General features: G+C 38.4%; 1 protein-coding gene and 1 long non-coding RNA gene across 6 annotated transcripts in view; one reads left to right on the top strand and one right to left on the bottom strand.

Moving 5' to 3' along the window:
* Positions 1 to 9,468, bottom strand: part of TUT7 (terminal uridylyl transferase 7) — a 67,272-nt gene extending 57,804 nt beyond the window's left edge. For 3 of the 5 annotated variants that reach the window (XM_029203195.1, XM_029203196.1, XM_029203194.1), the window contains exons 1-6: positions 9,329 to 9,467; positions 7,722 to 8,272; positions 3,259 to 3,440; positions 2,775 to 2,891; positions 2,097 to 2,274; positions 275 to 363 (exon numbers count right to left, since the gene is read on the bottom strand). In XM_029203195.1, the coding sequence (XP_029059028.1) occupies positions 275 to 363; positions 2,097 to 2,274; positions 2,775 to 2,891; positions 3,259 to 3,440; positions 7,722 to 8,241 (1,086 nt within the window). In that variant the 5' untranslated portion in view covers positions 8,242 to 8,272; positions 9,329 to 9,467. Of the gene's footprint in view, positions 1 to 274; positions 364 to 2,096; positions 2,275 to 2,774; positions 2,892 to 3,258; positions 3,441 to 7,721; positions 8,273 to 8,670; positions 8,893 to 9,328 lie in introns of those variants that run through there. The other 2 variants (XM_029203192.1, XM_029203193.1) reach the window with 2 other exon arrangements.
* A 238-nt stretch (positions 9,469 to 9,706) lies between these two features.
* On the top strand, positions 9,707 to 12,305 carry LOC114884295. Its single transcript, XR_003790820.1, has 3 exons — positions 9,707 to 10,503; positions 10,845 to 10,910; positions 11,382 to 12,305. It is a non-coding gene; the product is annotated as an uncharacterized LOC114884295 (long non-coding RNA).
* Positions 12,306 to 12,738: the final 433 nt, after the last annotated feature.

Below are 12,738 nucleotides of genomic sequence, written 5' to 3'. Positions count from 1 at the left end.
TTCACATGGTTAGAAGACCAGTGTCTGAAGAAAGTATGAAAGATCTGTAGAATAAAAAGAAATGCTCTAAAATTGAAGGCATGCAGAAGAACATAAAAACAGCAATTTTAGGAAAAAAAATTATACTTTTAAAAACAATGCAGTTTTAGGAAAAAAAATCACACTTAAACTGTCTTCAAGTATCTAAAATATATCCATATATAGCTCACATTTGGGGAAAAAATGAATTTCTGTACCACTCTGTGAAAATTCTAACATTTCACTTTGTACTTACAATGGCTGGAAATTGAATGTCAATGTTTATATCTGAATTTTTGAAACCCAATCTGCTACAGGATGACCCATATAATCTCAGAGAACAATCTAAAACAAAAAAAATTGAATAAATACAAGTCATAAATAAACTAAAATTTCTCAAAAGTTATTACAAGACACTGCTATTTCAGAAATGTAACCATCAATTAGAACTACACACAAAAGAAAAAGTGTTCAAGTCTGGCATAAGCAAAGGACAAGAATGGGTGACTCTTTGCTCTTGTCTTCATTTTATTTTATTTAAAAGGGAAGACTGTATTGACTGCAGTTTAGTTTAATAGCCACTCTTTTCATATCAGTTGTAAAACATGTTAAAACTTACTTTACTATTTCATGTTTTGTGCAGAAAATACTATTTGAAATGATTTTTTAAATGTGGAAGTCGAAAAGGGATGCCTAACTTTGTCATACGTTTGTAAACCTGATAGTATGTATATACTGAAGAGTTAATACAAACAATTCACCTTTTTGAAAGCGTACATAGGTATAATTTACTATAAAGATCATGTTTCAGTAAAACAATAATCACAAAAATCAGCATAAAGTTACTTTTCAATATGAATACTCATTGTATTATGAAAAAAAGCTTAATTTAACATAATATAATCCCTTTAGGAAAAGTTTAGAAAATAATTATAGTATCACTGATATAACTTAAAATGTTAGGCAGCAAGAGATTCACAGTTCAGAGGAAGACGTGTGTATGTGTACCACCTATATTTATTTTACAGCATTTTCCCCAATGTTTTACTATTGTTGTGCCAAAAAATTACCCCTTCTCACCAGGGGACTTTGTATTTTTTTTTTTCCAGGTTTGTTAAGTCAAACAACTTCTTTGGGTTTTAACAGGTTTTCCACGACAAAGCACATTCAATTTTACAATGAAAATCTATGGCAAAAATCAAAATTACAAATGACTTCTCAGGAGCTTGTCTACAACATAAAGGATGAGACACCTATACAGGGGGATGAGCAGAATCTTGCCCTTTATTTTTTTTAACAGATATATATTAATATGAATCATATACTATATGAATGATCTTTCAGTAGAACAAACAGTTTTATGGGTGGTATGGCGCTAAATTCAAATAGTGATTTCAACCCTGGCTGTGGATCAGAATCACTTGTGGAGCTTTGAAAAAAAATAGTTTTCCATGGTTCCACAGACATAACTTGGAAAAATCAATTCAACACTGCACAAAATCTCTTACAAATTAGTTTTGAAAGCTCATTTTAGATGGTGCAATTCTTTTAAGTGCGGTTAAATAGAACCTTTTATGGACACAGATAACCTGATAATGACTCCAGGATACTTTTCTTTATTTTAACTCAAAATATTGTGTCAATGTAAATAGGTAGAAAGGTGTGGTGATCATTTTGTAATGTATAAAAAATACTGTATCACTATGTTGTACACCTGAAACTAATATATTGTAAGTCAATTATACTTCAATTAAAAAAAAAGAAACTGAACTTAGAGATAGAAAGTAAATAAATAAATAGAAAGGTAAACAGATATACAAGAGTCCCATGGTGCTCTAATAATACGGGGCATGTAAATGGACAGACACAATGAAACTCACAATGAAGACAGGTTAATGACAACATATGTAAAAGTCTTTGTTACCTTAGGGTAAGCCAGGAGAAACAAAAACATACAATAAAATTGAGAGCTTCAGGACATGGCAAATCAATTTCTATTAGGCAAAAATTACTACTGGTAGGAAAAATGAATGGGGTACTTTTAGGTAGCTAAAAAGAAAAACAAATCTAGAAAATACCTGGTAACTTGTGTTGGAACACATTTTCCATGATACGTTTAATTTCTAGTCTCTGTTCCAAGTTCTCATTGTGTAAGCCAAACTCCTGTACCACTCTGTCAATGGCAATACCAATCGCATTTATCTGGGAGGGTGTAGGCAGGGGTAACGTGGTGAGCAACTCTTCCTCCTGCTTCTCCTTTTAATATCAATGTTGAGATTAAAAATGATTCACACAGTTTTTACCTTCTACTATTCACAGAGACAACACCCTGTACAGTATTCTGGAATATTTTTCTTAGCCCTCCTTCTCACTTTAGCTGTTTTAGTCTTCATCTTATCAAACACGCACACACTTCTTTATGCACATAAAGTGATAATAGAGGGAAGACAGGAATAAGGAAAAAGTGTAAAGAAAGAACTTTAGAAATAGCAATGGCAAATTATTTACTTTATTATTACTGACCTAAGGACATATATCTAGGTCCTACCATTGGCTTCATTCATCCTGATACTGTCCTAAGGAAATTCACAAGACTGCCCAGCAAACATATCTGACCAGTATAAAATATTTTGGTCAAAATAAATTCAGCAATATAAGTAGCAAAATTACTAATACCATAATCTTAAGGAAAGTCATAAAGATGACAAGTAATAACTGACAAGTAAACATATTTGTTTGGGTTATAGTAAACTTACCTTAATGTTTTTCTTGTGTCTCTTCTCTTTGATATGCTTATGAGCAAATGCAATGGATTCAATTAAAACATCACAGAGTTTGCAGGTGTACTTTGCTGTAGGGTAGTTTCTCGGTCGCTACAATTTGAATAGATTTATAGAGACATACACATAAGCACATATTTATAGAGACATATAGAGAGAAAGATGTACAGAGACAAAATACAGGTAAACAAAAACTGGCCAGGAGATGATTTCTCATTCACTTTAAAAACTGTTAATATAGTACTATCACTCTTTATCACTATGCTAATAATCATTTTTGAAAAATAATTCTTAAAAAAAAAGTAATTCTATTAAATCAAACAGTATCACTTTTGACTTGTAGTGCTTAAATATCAAAGTAGGATATATAATTCATCAAAGCACATGTTCCCAATTACTAATAGATTAAACCAAAACAAGGATTTTAACTAACAAATTTTAACTAACAAAAGGCTGTTACCCTTTTCAGCCTGTCAATGCAGTCTCTTTTCAATCGCTCCTCAGCCTGCTGTAAGCCCAGTAGCTCCTTAGTTGAAAGCACAGACTCGTCAATCACAGGGCCTTCCAAGTCTCCATCCTGTTCATTTTCCTCATTTCTAGTCCTCCGTGGCTTCCTAGGTCTGGACCTCTGCTTCTTGTTTTCTTAAGTTAGTGGGAAAATATTATTGGCAATACTGAATAACACCACTCTGAGTAAAAAGCAGAACTTACATATTAATGAAATCATGTGATATCTGAATGACATCTGAACACAGAACAAAAGGAAAGGTATACCTCTCCCATGGATAAAATGCTTAAATACTGTTAAGCTCCTCACATTTGGATACACCAATCCACAGAAACCACCTTTTTGGAAAACTTAAAAGAATTCTACTTCAACCATAAAATTTGATTTTATCATCTCTTCCTGGTATACTGCTGAGCATACTCAAGCAATAGTAAAAATTATCCTTTGAAGTACACCTGTAATTCTAATGTAATTAATATATCATAATATATAATGTACATGTATCTAACGCTTCCTAGTACACCTGTAAGTATACCTGGTATTCTAATGAAAACTATCCACATCTGTTTTCATTTTTTATAAGTGAACAGTCTCAATGGAGCAAAGATGGACAGTCTATCTCCAAAGAACTCAGAAATCAACTACATTCTTATCTGGAGTGAAAATCCATCACTAAATTGTAAATTTAGCATTCATATTATTGGGCCCTCCCCCACATTAATATCAAGAAGTCCAAGCCAAAACTGTATTTACCGAGGATAACTATTACCCATTTTATCTTTACTTTCATTTTAGCTTCTTTGAACGGCCTGCACACTGAGCATATTTCAAAGGAAAAAAACAATTAGCAGTTGAAATAAAAGTTTTCTACAAGTACAGACTAATTCATTTGTTTATAAACCCTGCTGTTAGTTCTACAGTCCTTATAACTAATAAATGAATCTATTCCTTTTTTAAACTTATAACTTTTCAACTTCAGTAAAACTGAAGATGCTTGTGGGACTGATCTACAAAAAATTGTTTTTAATAGCTTTGGTAATTTCTATCAAGTTCTGAAAATGAAGCTACTAGTACCACATAAGAGTAAAATGAAATTCATTTCCGCAATTAAAATTGTGATAAGTGGACTGAATAGTTTTTAAATGGCTTACCAAAATTTACTCTCTGAAAATATAAACCTACTGAAATGCTCTGCCTGAGGCAACTGCCATGTCAAGTTTTCAGTGGAACTCATTATTTGTATAGCAAGTATGATGAATCAGTCGACTGAAAAGAAATAATGTCAGGAAAGGGACGTATAGGACCTCTAATTTTAAAAACAGCTATTGCCAACAGCTCTAAAAGAAAAGCAGCAAGCACTGTACTCAAACTACCCTGAGATGAATATAATGAAATTCTGCAAATACAGCAGAAATTAAAAAAAATTAAACAAGTATTAGGACAAATACAGTTGTCTTTTTTTTTTTTTAAAGCAATCAAAATGGGACAAATAGAATACTAAAAGGTTAAGTAGTCAAAAACGGTCTATTGCTTTTTAACACTCCCCCTATGCCCAATTAAATTATCACAGTCTTTTAAGGACAGTACTCCTGATCCGCATAAACCTTTGAGATAAGCAATTCTTTTAACTCAGAGGTGTGTCTATTCTCATTTAATTTGCTTATCATTAAAAACTCTAAATAACTGCATCTGACTTCAGTTTTCAGGGCAAAGTTTCTTAGGCAAACACTCATTAAAGGTTTACACTAACATGTGCAACATCATCACAGAAGTCCATTGTTAGTTCACAAAACAAAAACTGATATGAAACCAAATTCCTTTTTTCATCTCCTCTCTCTTGATCACAAAGGCTTCTTACTATATTTGCTATCATTTTTCTAGAAAGAGTGACTTTAATTTCCCTCCAAAGAGCACAGTTAACGCCTTATTTTATACACAGAAGTGGATGGCTGCACAAATTGTCTGATGATGACAATAACTGCAGCTACCAATACTGAGTATTTTATCATGTGACAGATGCAATGTAAGCACTTTATGTGCACTGCCTCAGATTAATCCCTACAGTGATCCTGTCATGGATGCTAATATTATCCCCATTATACAGATAGGGAACATGCTGGTCCAAGAAAATAAGTAACTTGTCCAGGGACACGTGACTAAATCCAATAAAGGGATTTAAAACAGAGATTAGAGCATGGATGGAATTCTGAAATTCATCTTTCTATCTAACAGTATAAGAAAAATCCCTTCTTGTAGCAAACCCATTCACATCTAAAATAGACCAGAACTCCCTACCACTTAGTTTGTTTAAAAAAAAAAAAAAAGGCAGGAACTGACAAGGCAATACAAACTTCTGAACTGAGTTTCATAGGCCTGCATGGTAAAAACAGTTAAAATCTCATTGAAGGGAATCTAGAAAGGCAAAGCTGGGTATTGCTAAAAAAAATTCCCATAATTACTTAAAGGAAGACTACCTGGCTCATCCCAGGCTTTTTGTAGTAATATGAATTCTCTGTATACAGTACTCCAAGTTTCTCATATTTCATTTGCATATGGTCCATTACTCCATTCACAAAGGACAAGTGCATTTGAGCAGATATTTTCCAGCTAAGATCATTAATGGCATTGTCCCAAATATATTAAATTGGCAATCTAGGATATATGAGGAATGAAGTAGGGGCAGTAAAGTAGAACTGAAAAATAGAAAGTTAGCATTAAAAAACAAAGCAACTCTAAGATAATTTTCATTATATCTTCTTGCATCATTTAAGAAGATGATTAAGATATGTTTGATTTAAGGAATATTAAGATATTAAGTTTGATTTAAGGAATCAAACTTAATATCTTCCTTCCGTATTAAGATATAAGTTTGATTTAAGGAAAATTTCAGTCCCTTTAGTGAGATCCTTTTTAGGATCCTCTGAGTACAGTGTAAAGTTTATACTTTAAACTGAATTTCTCACTACAGTAAGCAATGTTATGCCAAAGCTTAATATTTTCTTCATGAAGATTTTTCAAGGAATAGAAACTGAACAGTCCTTCATTTGGAAACTGAAAGCACACACATATAATTTCATATATCGCAAACACAGGACTTTTGGATTGACTTCAACAAAAAGATAGTAAAAATGCAGGTCCTATTCAAAATCACTTAAGCTTTGCTTTTAAGACTAGGCAGAATATAGAATAAGAATATAGAATATAGAATACAGAATAAGAGGTTTTTGGTCTGTAAACAGTCTCTTTTAATATCTATCTGGTTGCAAACTTTTGACCTATAAATCTTTCTTTTGGTAATGCTGCTTAAGATCAACTTTTTCTTTTCTGAAAGACCAACAATTGGTAACTAAATTAGAATGTCCATGTCTCGCCTGGACACAGTAATAAAGAACTACTTAAATATACACAGACTTTTAGAAACGAAAGGCCAGAAACTATGAATACGTGTTCAGTTCCCTCTGTCAGATTCCAGGCCGAGTTCATGGCCAGAGCAGCACAGTACTTGATTTCAGTTCCACTTCCTCATCTACCACTCTGCATAAACAAGTCTGGATAAATTTAACCTCTCCAGAGACACAGCTACCTGCTTTGTATTGAATAAAATTGTGATTCTACCTTTGATACACCATGACAGAGCACTGCAATTCCTTCAAGTACTTTTTAGCTTAAAGATTTACGAGGCTGGTTGATTCTTCTGTTCTTATGCTACATGGACAAAATCTATTCACCTTTTAGAAAAAGGTATAAATAATAACTCTGGGGCAATTATTATCAAGCACATAGGGTGCTTAGAAGGCTTTTGGTTTTACTGAAACTAAAAGGACAAGCTTTTATCTTATCTGAATTTCTGACTTTCTAAACAATGTTTTTCAACCTGTTTACCATGTTCACTTTTGAGAAAAAAAATCTTGCACTGTCCTTCTCTAGAGATTGAGATCCACACAAAAGACACATATCCCTCTGTAGCAGGAGATATATGCAGTTTACATCGTGTTTTTACATAGAATAAGTTTTTTTTTAAGCTTTATATTCTGTTGTTTATATTACAGATACATTCATTATTCAAGTACAAAATTAAAATACATAATTTAGAAAACACATACATACCCCTCAGAAATTACGATATATCCCCAGGGGGATATCATCACCCTCTTCTGTAAAAAGTACCAATGGGAAATATAGTTTTACTAAAGTAAAATAACCCTTGTGGCAAAGTGAACTTTTAAAGGGAAATACATGCAACATATTGAAGTTGCCCAAAAAACATGATTACAATCCTTAAAATAATCACATTAAATAAGCAGAAACTATGAAAAACTGGAACTGCATTGCTGAAAATAATAAAACTCATTTGAATGAAAAATAAAAGACATTGCTGACGTCAGGGTTGTAACTTGACAAGTTGGAAACATTACCAGGGCTTCCTGCTTCCATTTCTGACATAGTTTCGAGGCTTGTCAGGTCTTTATGAAATAGTCGTCTTACAGTTCTGCACCCTCTTCCATCTTGCCACCTATACCCATCTTCACTTTCTTGAAAAGAGTCTCTTCTTGGTCGGTTTGTAACAGGAATTCTAGGTCCAGGTTTGAATTCTCTCCAACTGTCTGAATTACCAGCAAGTTCATCAGATAGCCATCTTTTACTCTGATCTTTGTGGTTGTCATTTATCCAAGCGGGTTGACTGTAAATTGGGTTCTTAAATGCATATGGATTGCTAGAAACAGCATATGGTCCTTTTCTGGGGGTATTCCCATAGTTCCCTGGTGTTCCTTTTTTTTTTGGAAGGCCTTTTTCCATTTTACTGCTATGGCCTTTAGCATAATCATCCATTATTAAATAATCTTGTTGGGGGTGACCCCTTCTGAAATCCTCATCATCTGGAGTCCCTCGCTCTTTAGCACGCCTCACAAAATAAGGTTTTGTGGCATCTCCCATGATCTTTGACTTCAATTTTCTTAATCTTCACCTGGAAGAAGGCATTTTGGAGACCAACTATAACAAGGTATCATACTAAGTTCACAAAGTACCACACATTTATTGCACAGATGCTCAAAAGCTTGTAAGAAACCCTTCTTTTCCTAATTTCCATCACGTTCCAATAATTAGTGCGTTATACTAGAAGTTAGGAGGCTTAATTCTATAATATTCTTCATAGATATTATACAGATATAACAAAAGCTCTTTTCTTCAGAATCCCCCAAAGCCCCCCAAAACCAAATACCTCAGCCCAAGCCTATACTTTAGAGAACTCCCCAGTCTTTTAAAAACAAGCTGGCAATTACTTTTAAGTGTTACTACAAAGTAACCGAAACTTTGTAAACGCAGTACATCTCTCAACTCCACTTTTCAGTCCCTTCTACGTACCCCGGCACCTCGGCTCCGCCTGAGACTATTCAGAACGACAGGCTTCGATCTCTTGGGCTACGGAGGGCTCCCGACCAAGGCTCCGCTCTGGTCAGTGGGGCTGGCTTTCTGACCAAGGGACAACTCAAGCTAATCCCCCCAGTCCTCATCCTCCCACCCCAAACAAGTCTGGTTTTGTCACGAACAGCAATTCTCCCTCTTCGATCCCCATGGGACCGCCCCACCCCCGATCTGCCTCGTTTTCCACCCTTTGGGTCGGAGGCGGAGAAACAGGAGGCGTCTCCGCAGTCCTGGCCAAGAAGCCACCGCGGGGACCAGGAAGCAGGAAGTGACCTGCCTCCTCGATAGGGTTCCGGGGTCTCCCCGGCCGGACAAGGGGCTGGGGCCGAGTGCCTCCACCCAGATCCCTTCTTCTCCAGCCCCCGCAGGGTCTGACACAAAGTGAAGACGCGGACTCGAGCCCGACAGCTCAGTCCCCACCGGCTCGGGGGTTCCCTGGACCTCGCAACTGGGGAGAGGAGGCCGGCGGAGGATGCAGCCAACGTAACTCCTGGGCCGGGCCCACCGTCGACTGTGCAGACCCGAGAACCCACCCAAGACCCTCCCCGGACGCGAGTCTGACAGGGACACGGGGGAACCGGTGCCCGTGAGCACTCACCACCTCCGCCGCGGCCCCCCGCCTCTTCCTGTCCCGGCCGGGCTCCCTCTCCGTGTTTTCCTCCAGCCCCACTTCCGGCGCTCAGCGCTGTCTCATTGTGCGCTATTAGGAGCCGGCCGTGCCCCAGTCCGAGCGCTCCGCCGCGCACGCCGGAAACTCCCACCACCCCGCCGCTCCCGTTTCCGCCGCCGCCGCCGCCGCCGCCGCCGCCGCGCGGGCGCATTTTCCCGCAGTCGGTAGTCGGGAGTTGAGTCGGGGTCTGAGTGTAGGCTCTCCGCTCTTGGTCGCTAGGAGCTGTCCTCGCCTGGGCTCCTCTCTCTCCTGGGCTTTAAAAGCACCGGGGAGGCGTGCGGAGGAAGCCTCTGGTTCTCTGCGAGAGAAGCGAAGCCCGCGGTGAGGCGTAGCCGTGTGCCCGGGTCGGGTCGGAGACTCGCTTTGCCCCTGGATGCTCCACTCCAGGGCAAGTTCAGCGTGGGTCTGAGGCCTCGTGGCGCTCGTGCTGTTTTTCTGATAATTCGAGTGATTGAACGTCTCAGTGAGGTCTTAATGGCCGACCCTAGCTTTTAAGCCTCCGCTGTTCATCCGGATCACAGTATGGCTCAGAAAGAAATGCTGTGCTTTTTTCTTGGATTGTGTACGGTCTTAAAAACAAAATCTGGTTTCGCAGAAAATGTGTAAATGCAAAGGATGACCAAGGAGGGCATTCATACTCGAATTTTCAAACGGAGAATATTTTAATGCAACTAGCAAACAACTGGGTTCCTTTTTTCTCTCTCTCTTTTCCATTGACTTTACCTTCCTTGCTATCTGCAGTGTTCTAAATGCTTGGAAAGCCTCGAGCAACTAATAAAATTAGGGAGCTTTGAGAAAATGCAACAGTTTTGATTTCTCTTTAAGGGTATTTAAATTTAAAGCCATGAGATTCTGTGGGGATAATGGTCTTAAAATGAACACATTAGTACTGGCTGTTGCCAGGCGCTGTTCTGAGGGCTTTGCAAATAATTACTCATTTAATCCTCACAGCAGTCCCACTAGGAGAATAGCATTATCCCCCTTTTAAAGATGGTGGGCGACATAGCGTTTATTGTGAAGTAAATGGAACCGCTGGAATCCAAACCTTAATGAGGCAGAGTCTGTTTTTAACCACTGTCTATACTAAAGGTGATTTAAAACAGGTAGGTACAACTTTTGTACAATGCTTTATCTAGATACTTTGGTTCTGAAAATACATGACAATCAAGCCAGTAATCTGACAGGCAGACAATGGCCTTTTATGGAGTCCAAAGGGAGTGTGATGATACATTATTACATTTATTATATGGAGGAGCAGCACCACCACACCCAGCCGAGTAACTCTGTATGGAACAACCGGTTTAGGAAAAGTCACTCTTGACTGTCTAGAGTTCTAGAGGAGCAGTAGAGGACACATCTTTTTAAGAGTTTAAAATATTTTTTATTTGCATTTTCTTCAGTGTGTTTCCCAAAGCCTAACTTCTATTCAAAATGTACTTTTAAGATTCATCTTGAGGATAAATGAGGCTCTCTAAAACAAGATGCAATACTAATCAACAGATATTGACAGGTAAGATACCTCTTTCTGTCAATATTGTACTGTAATGGGAATTTAAATTGGTCATGGAGTTCATAAAATCCAGTTGAAAAGTTTGGTTTGATTCTTTTTTGGATGTCACTGGAGGGAATACTGATTTTCTCAGAATCTTTGCAGTGATTGCATCATGGTCCAGACATATTTCCAACAATTTGGAGCAGAAATATCGGGGCTGTCTGCCTTAGAGGTCATTAACAAATTACAGAGGGCTAACAGGATCCCGTTTCTGCCTACCGCAAAGTCTCTTAGTTTAAATTGTTTCAGGACCTTATATTTATGACCTAAGAAGTTGTGTAAAGTAAAGGAATTTTATTTCCAGTGCTTGTTTTCAAACCTGAGGAAAATCAGTGAGCTATTTTACGCTATGAACTAAAACCTAGACTGTGCTGTTCCAGAGTCAGCCATTTATTTAGGGTCATTCATCCGTTTCATTTTTTTCAACAGATGTTGAATTCCTGATATGTGCCTGATATATGAGAGAAATAGTCACAGTCCCTGTTTTCAAAGTGTTGAAAAATATGGTAAAGGTAAAAAATGTCCTGAAATTGAAAATTTAAGACTTCACTTAGATGAATGTACTTTTTTTCCTCCTAAATTTGAGCTAATGTTACTCTGGGGCCACACTTCCCTCTGGGAACTATGGGGAAAAAAAATTTAACTTGCCAGTTAACATATCTCAAGTCTTTGCTAATTTAAATCATATCTTTGATGGTTTGGTCTCTTGGGTATACGCCCTATTGTTCAGATTTTCTTCTCCACTTCCTTTGCATGCTATCTGGAGATGTGACGATCTGGAGTCATATGATTGGAAAGAAGTGTGCCTAGATACACATCCACAGCCTCTTTGAGGGGGTCCTCTTGCTTCTTTGGTCTTTCTAGGCTCTGTTCTTTGCCTTGTTGCTGGATATCTGATGCTGAGGTCTGAGACTCATGGACTCGTGGTTGGTTCTGTCAGCTTAGTCCATCGCCAGTCGTTCGCTGTTGCCAGCTTGGACCCATCCTACTACACGTGATGGCATCATGCATCCCTCTTGGAATCTAGCTGCAACTCCCAGGCGATTTTCATTGTGGGTGGTCCACTACTTCCCCCCAGTTGGCAATCTCCTGGCTACTTTGCTGTCTGTATTCCTTGGCATCAAAAAGAATCCAGAGGGGCTTCCCTGGTGGCGCAGTGGTTGAGAGACCATCTGCCGATGCAGGGGACACGGGTTCGTGCCCCGGTCCGGGAAGATCCCACATGCCGCGGAGCGGCTGGGCCCGTGAGCCATGGCCGCTGAGCCTGCGCGTCCGGAGCCTGTGCTCTGCAACGGGAGAGGCCACAACAGTGCGAGGCCTGCGTCCCGAAAAAAAAAAAAAAAAAAAAAAAAATCCAGAAACATCTGGATTCTTTTCAAGAACACAAGGAATCTCAAGTATACCTGAAAGTGTCAATTTCAGTTCTCTGCTTGACTGTGTCCTGCTGTTATTTTCACACCTGAAATCATCCCATGTTTCTCTTCGGTAGTCTACTTTCCCCATGTTCCAGTCTGGGGATGGGCCACATGTTTCAAACTTTTCCCTCAACTAATCTTACTCTCTGAGTGATGGAAAGTTCTGCTCCCCTCCCTGTTGCCACGGAGACTAGCAGCCCCATCTTTCTTTCCTCTCCCTACTTCCAAGTTTCAGCTGCCCCTTTTCCCATGGAAACTGAATACCCAACTCCCAGCTATTTCTTAGGTCCCGTTGCCTGCTTCTCATCTTCACAATTATCAAATGCTGCACTCTAGACTTTTTTAGGTTCCCCACAGCCCTGTCCCCCACA

The sequence above is a fragment of the Monodon monoceros genome, unplaced genomic scaffold (assembly GCF_005190385.1).
Source record: "Monodon monoceros isolate NGI ecotype Baffin Bay Population unplaced genomic scaffold, NGI_Narwhal_1 Super_Scaffold_5, whole genome shotgun sequence".
Classification (NCBI taxonomy): domain Eukaryota; kingdom Metazoa; phylum Chordata; class Mammalia; order Artiodactyla; family Monodontidae; genus Monodon; species Monodon monoceros.
This window is presented reverse-complemented; position numbering and strand designations above follow the sequence as displayed.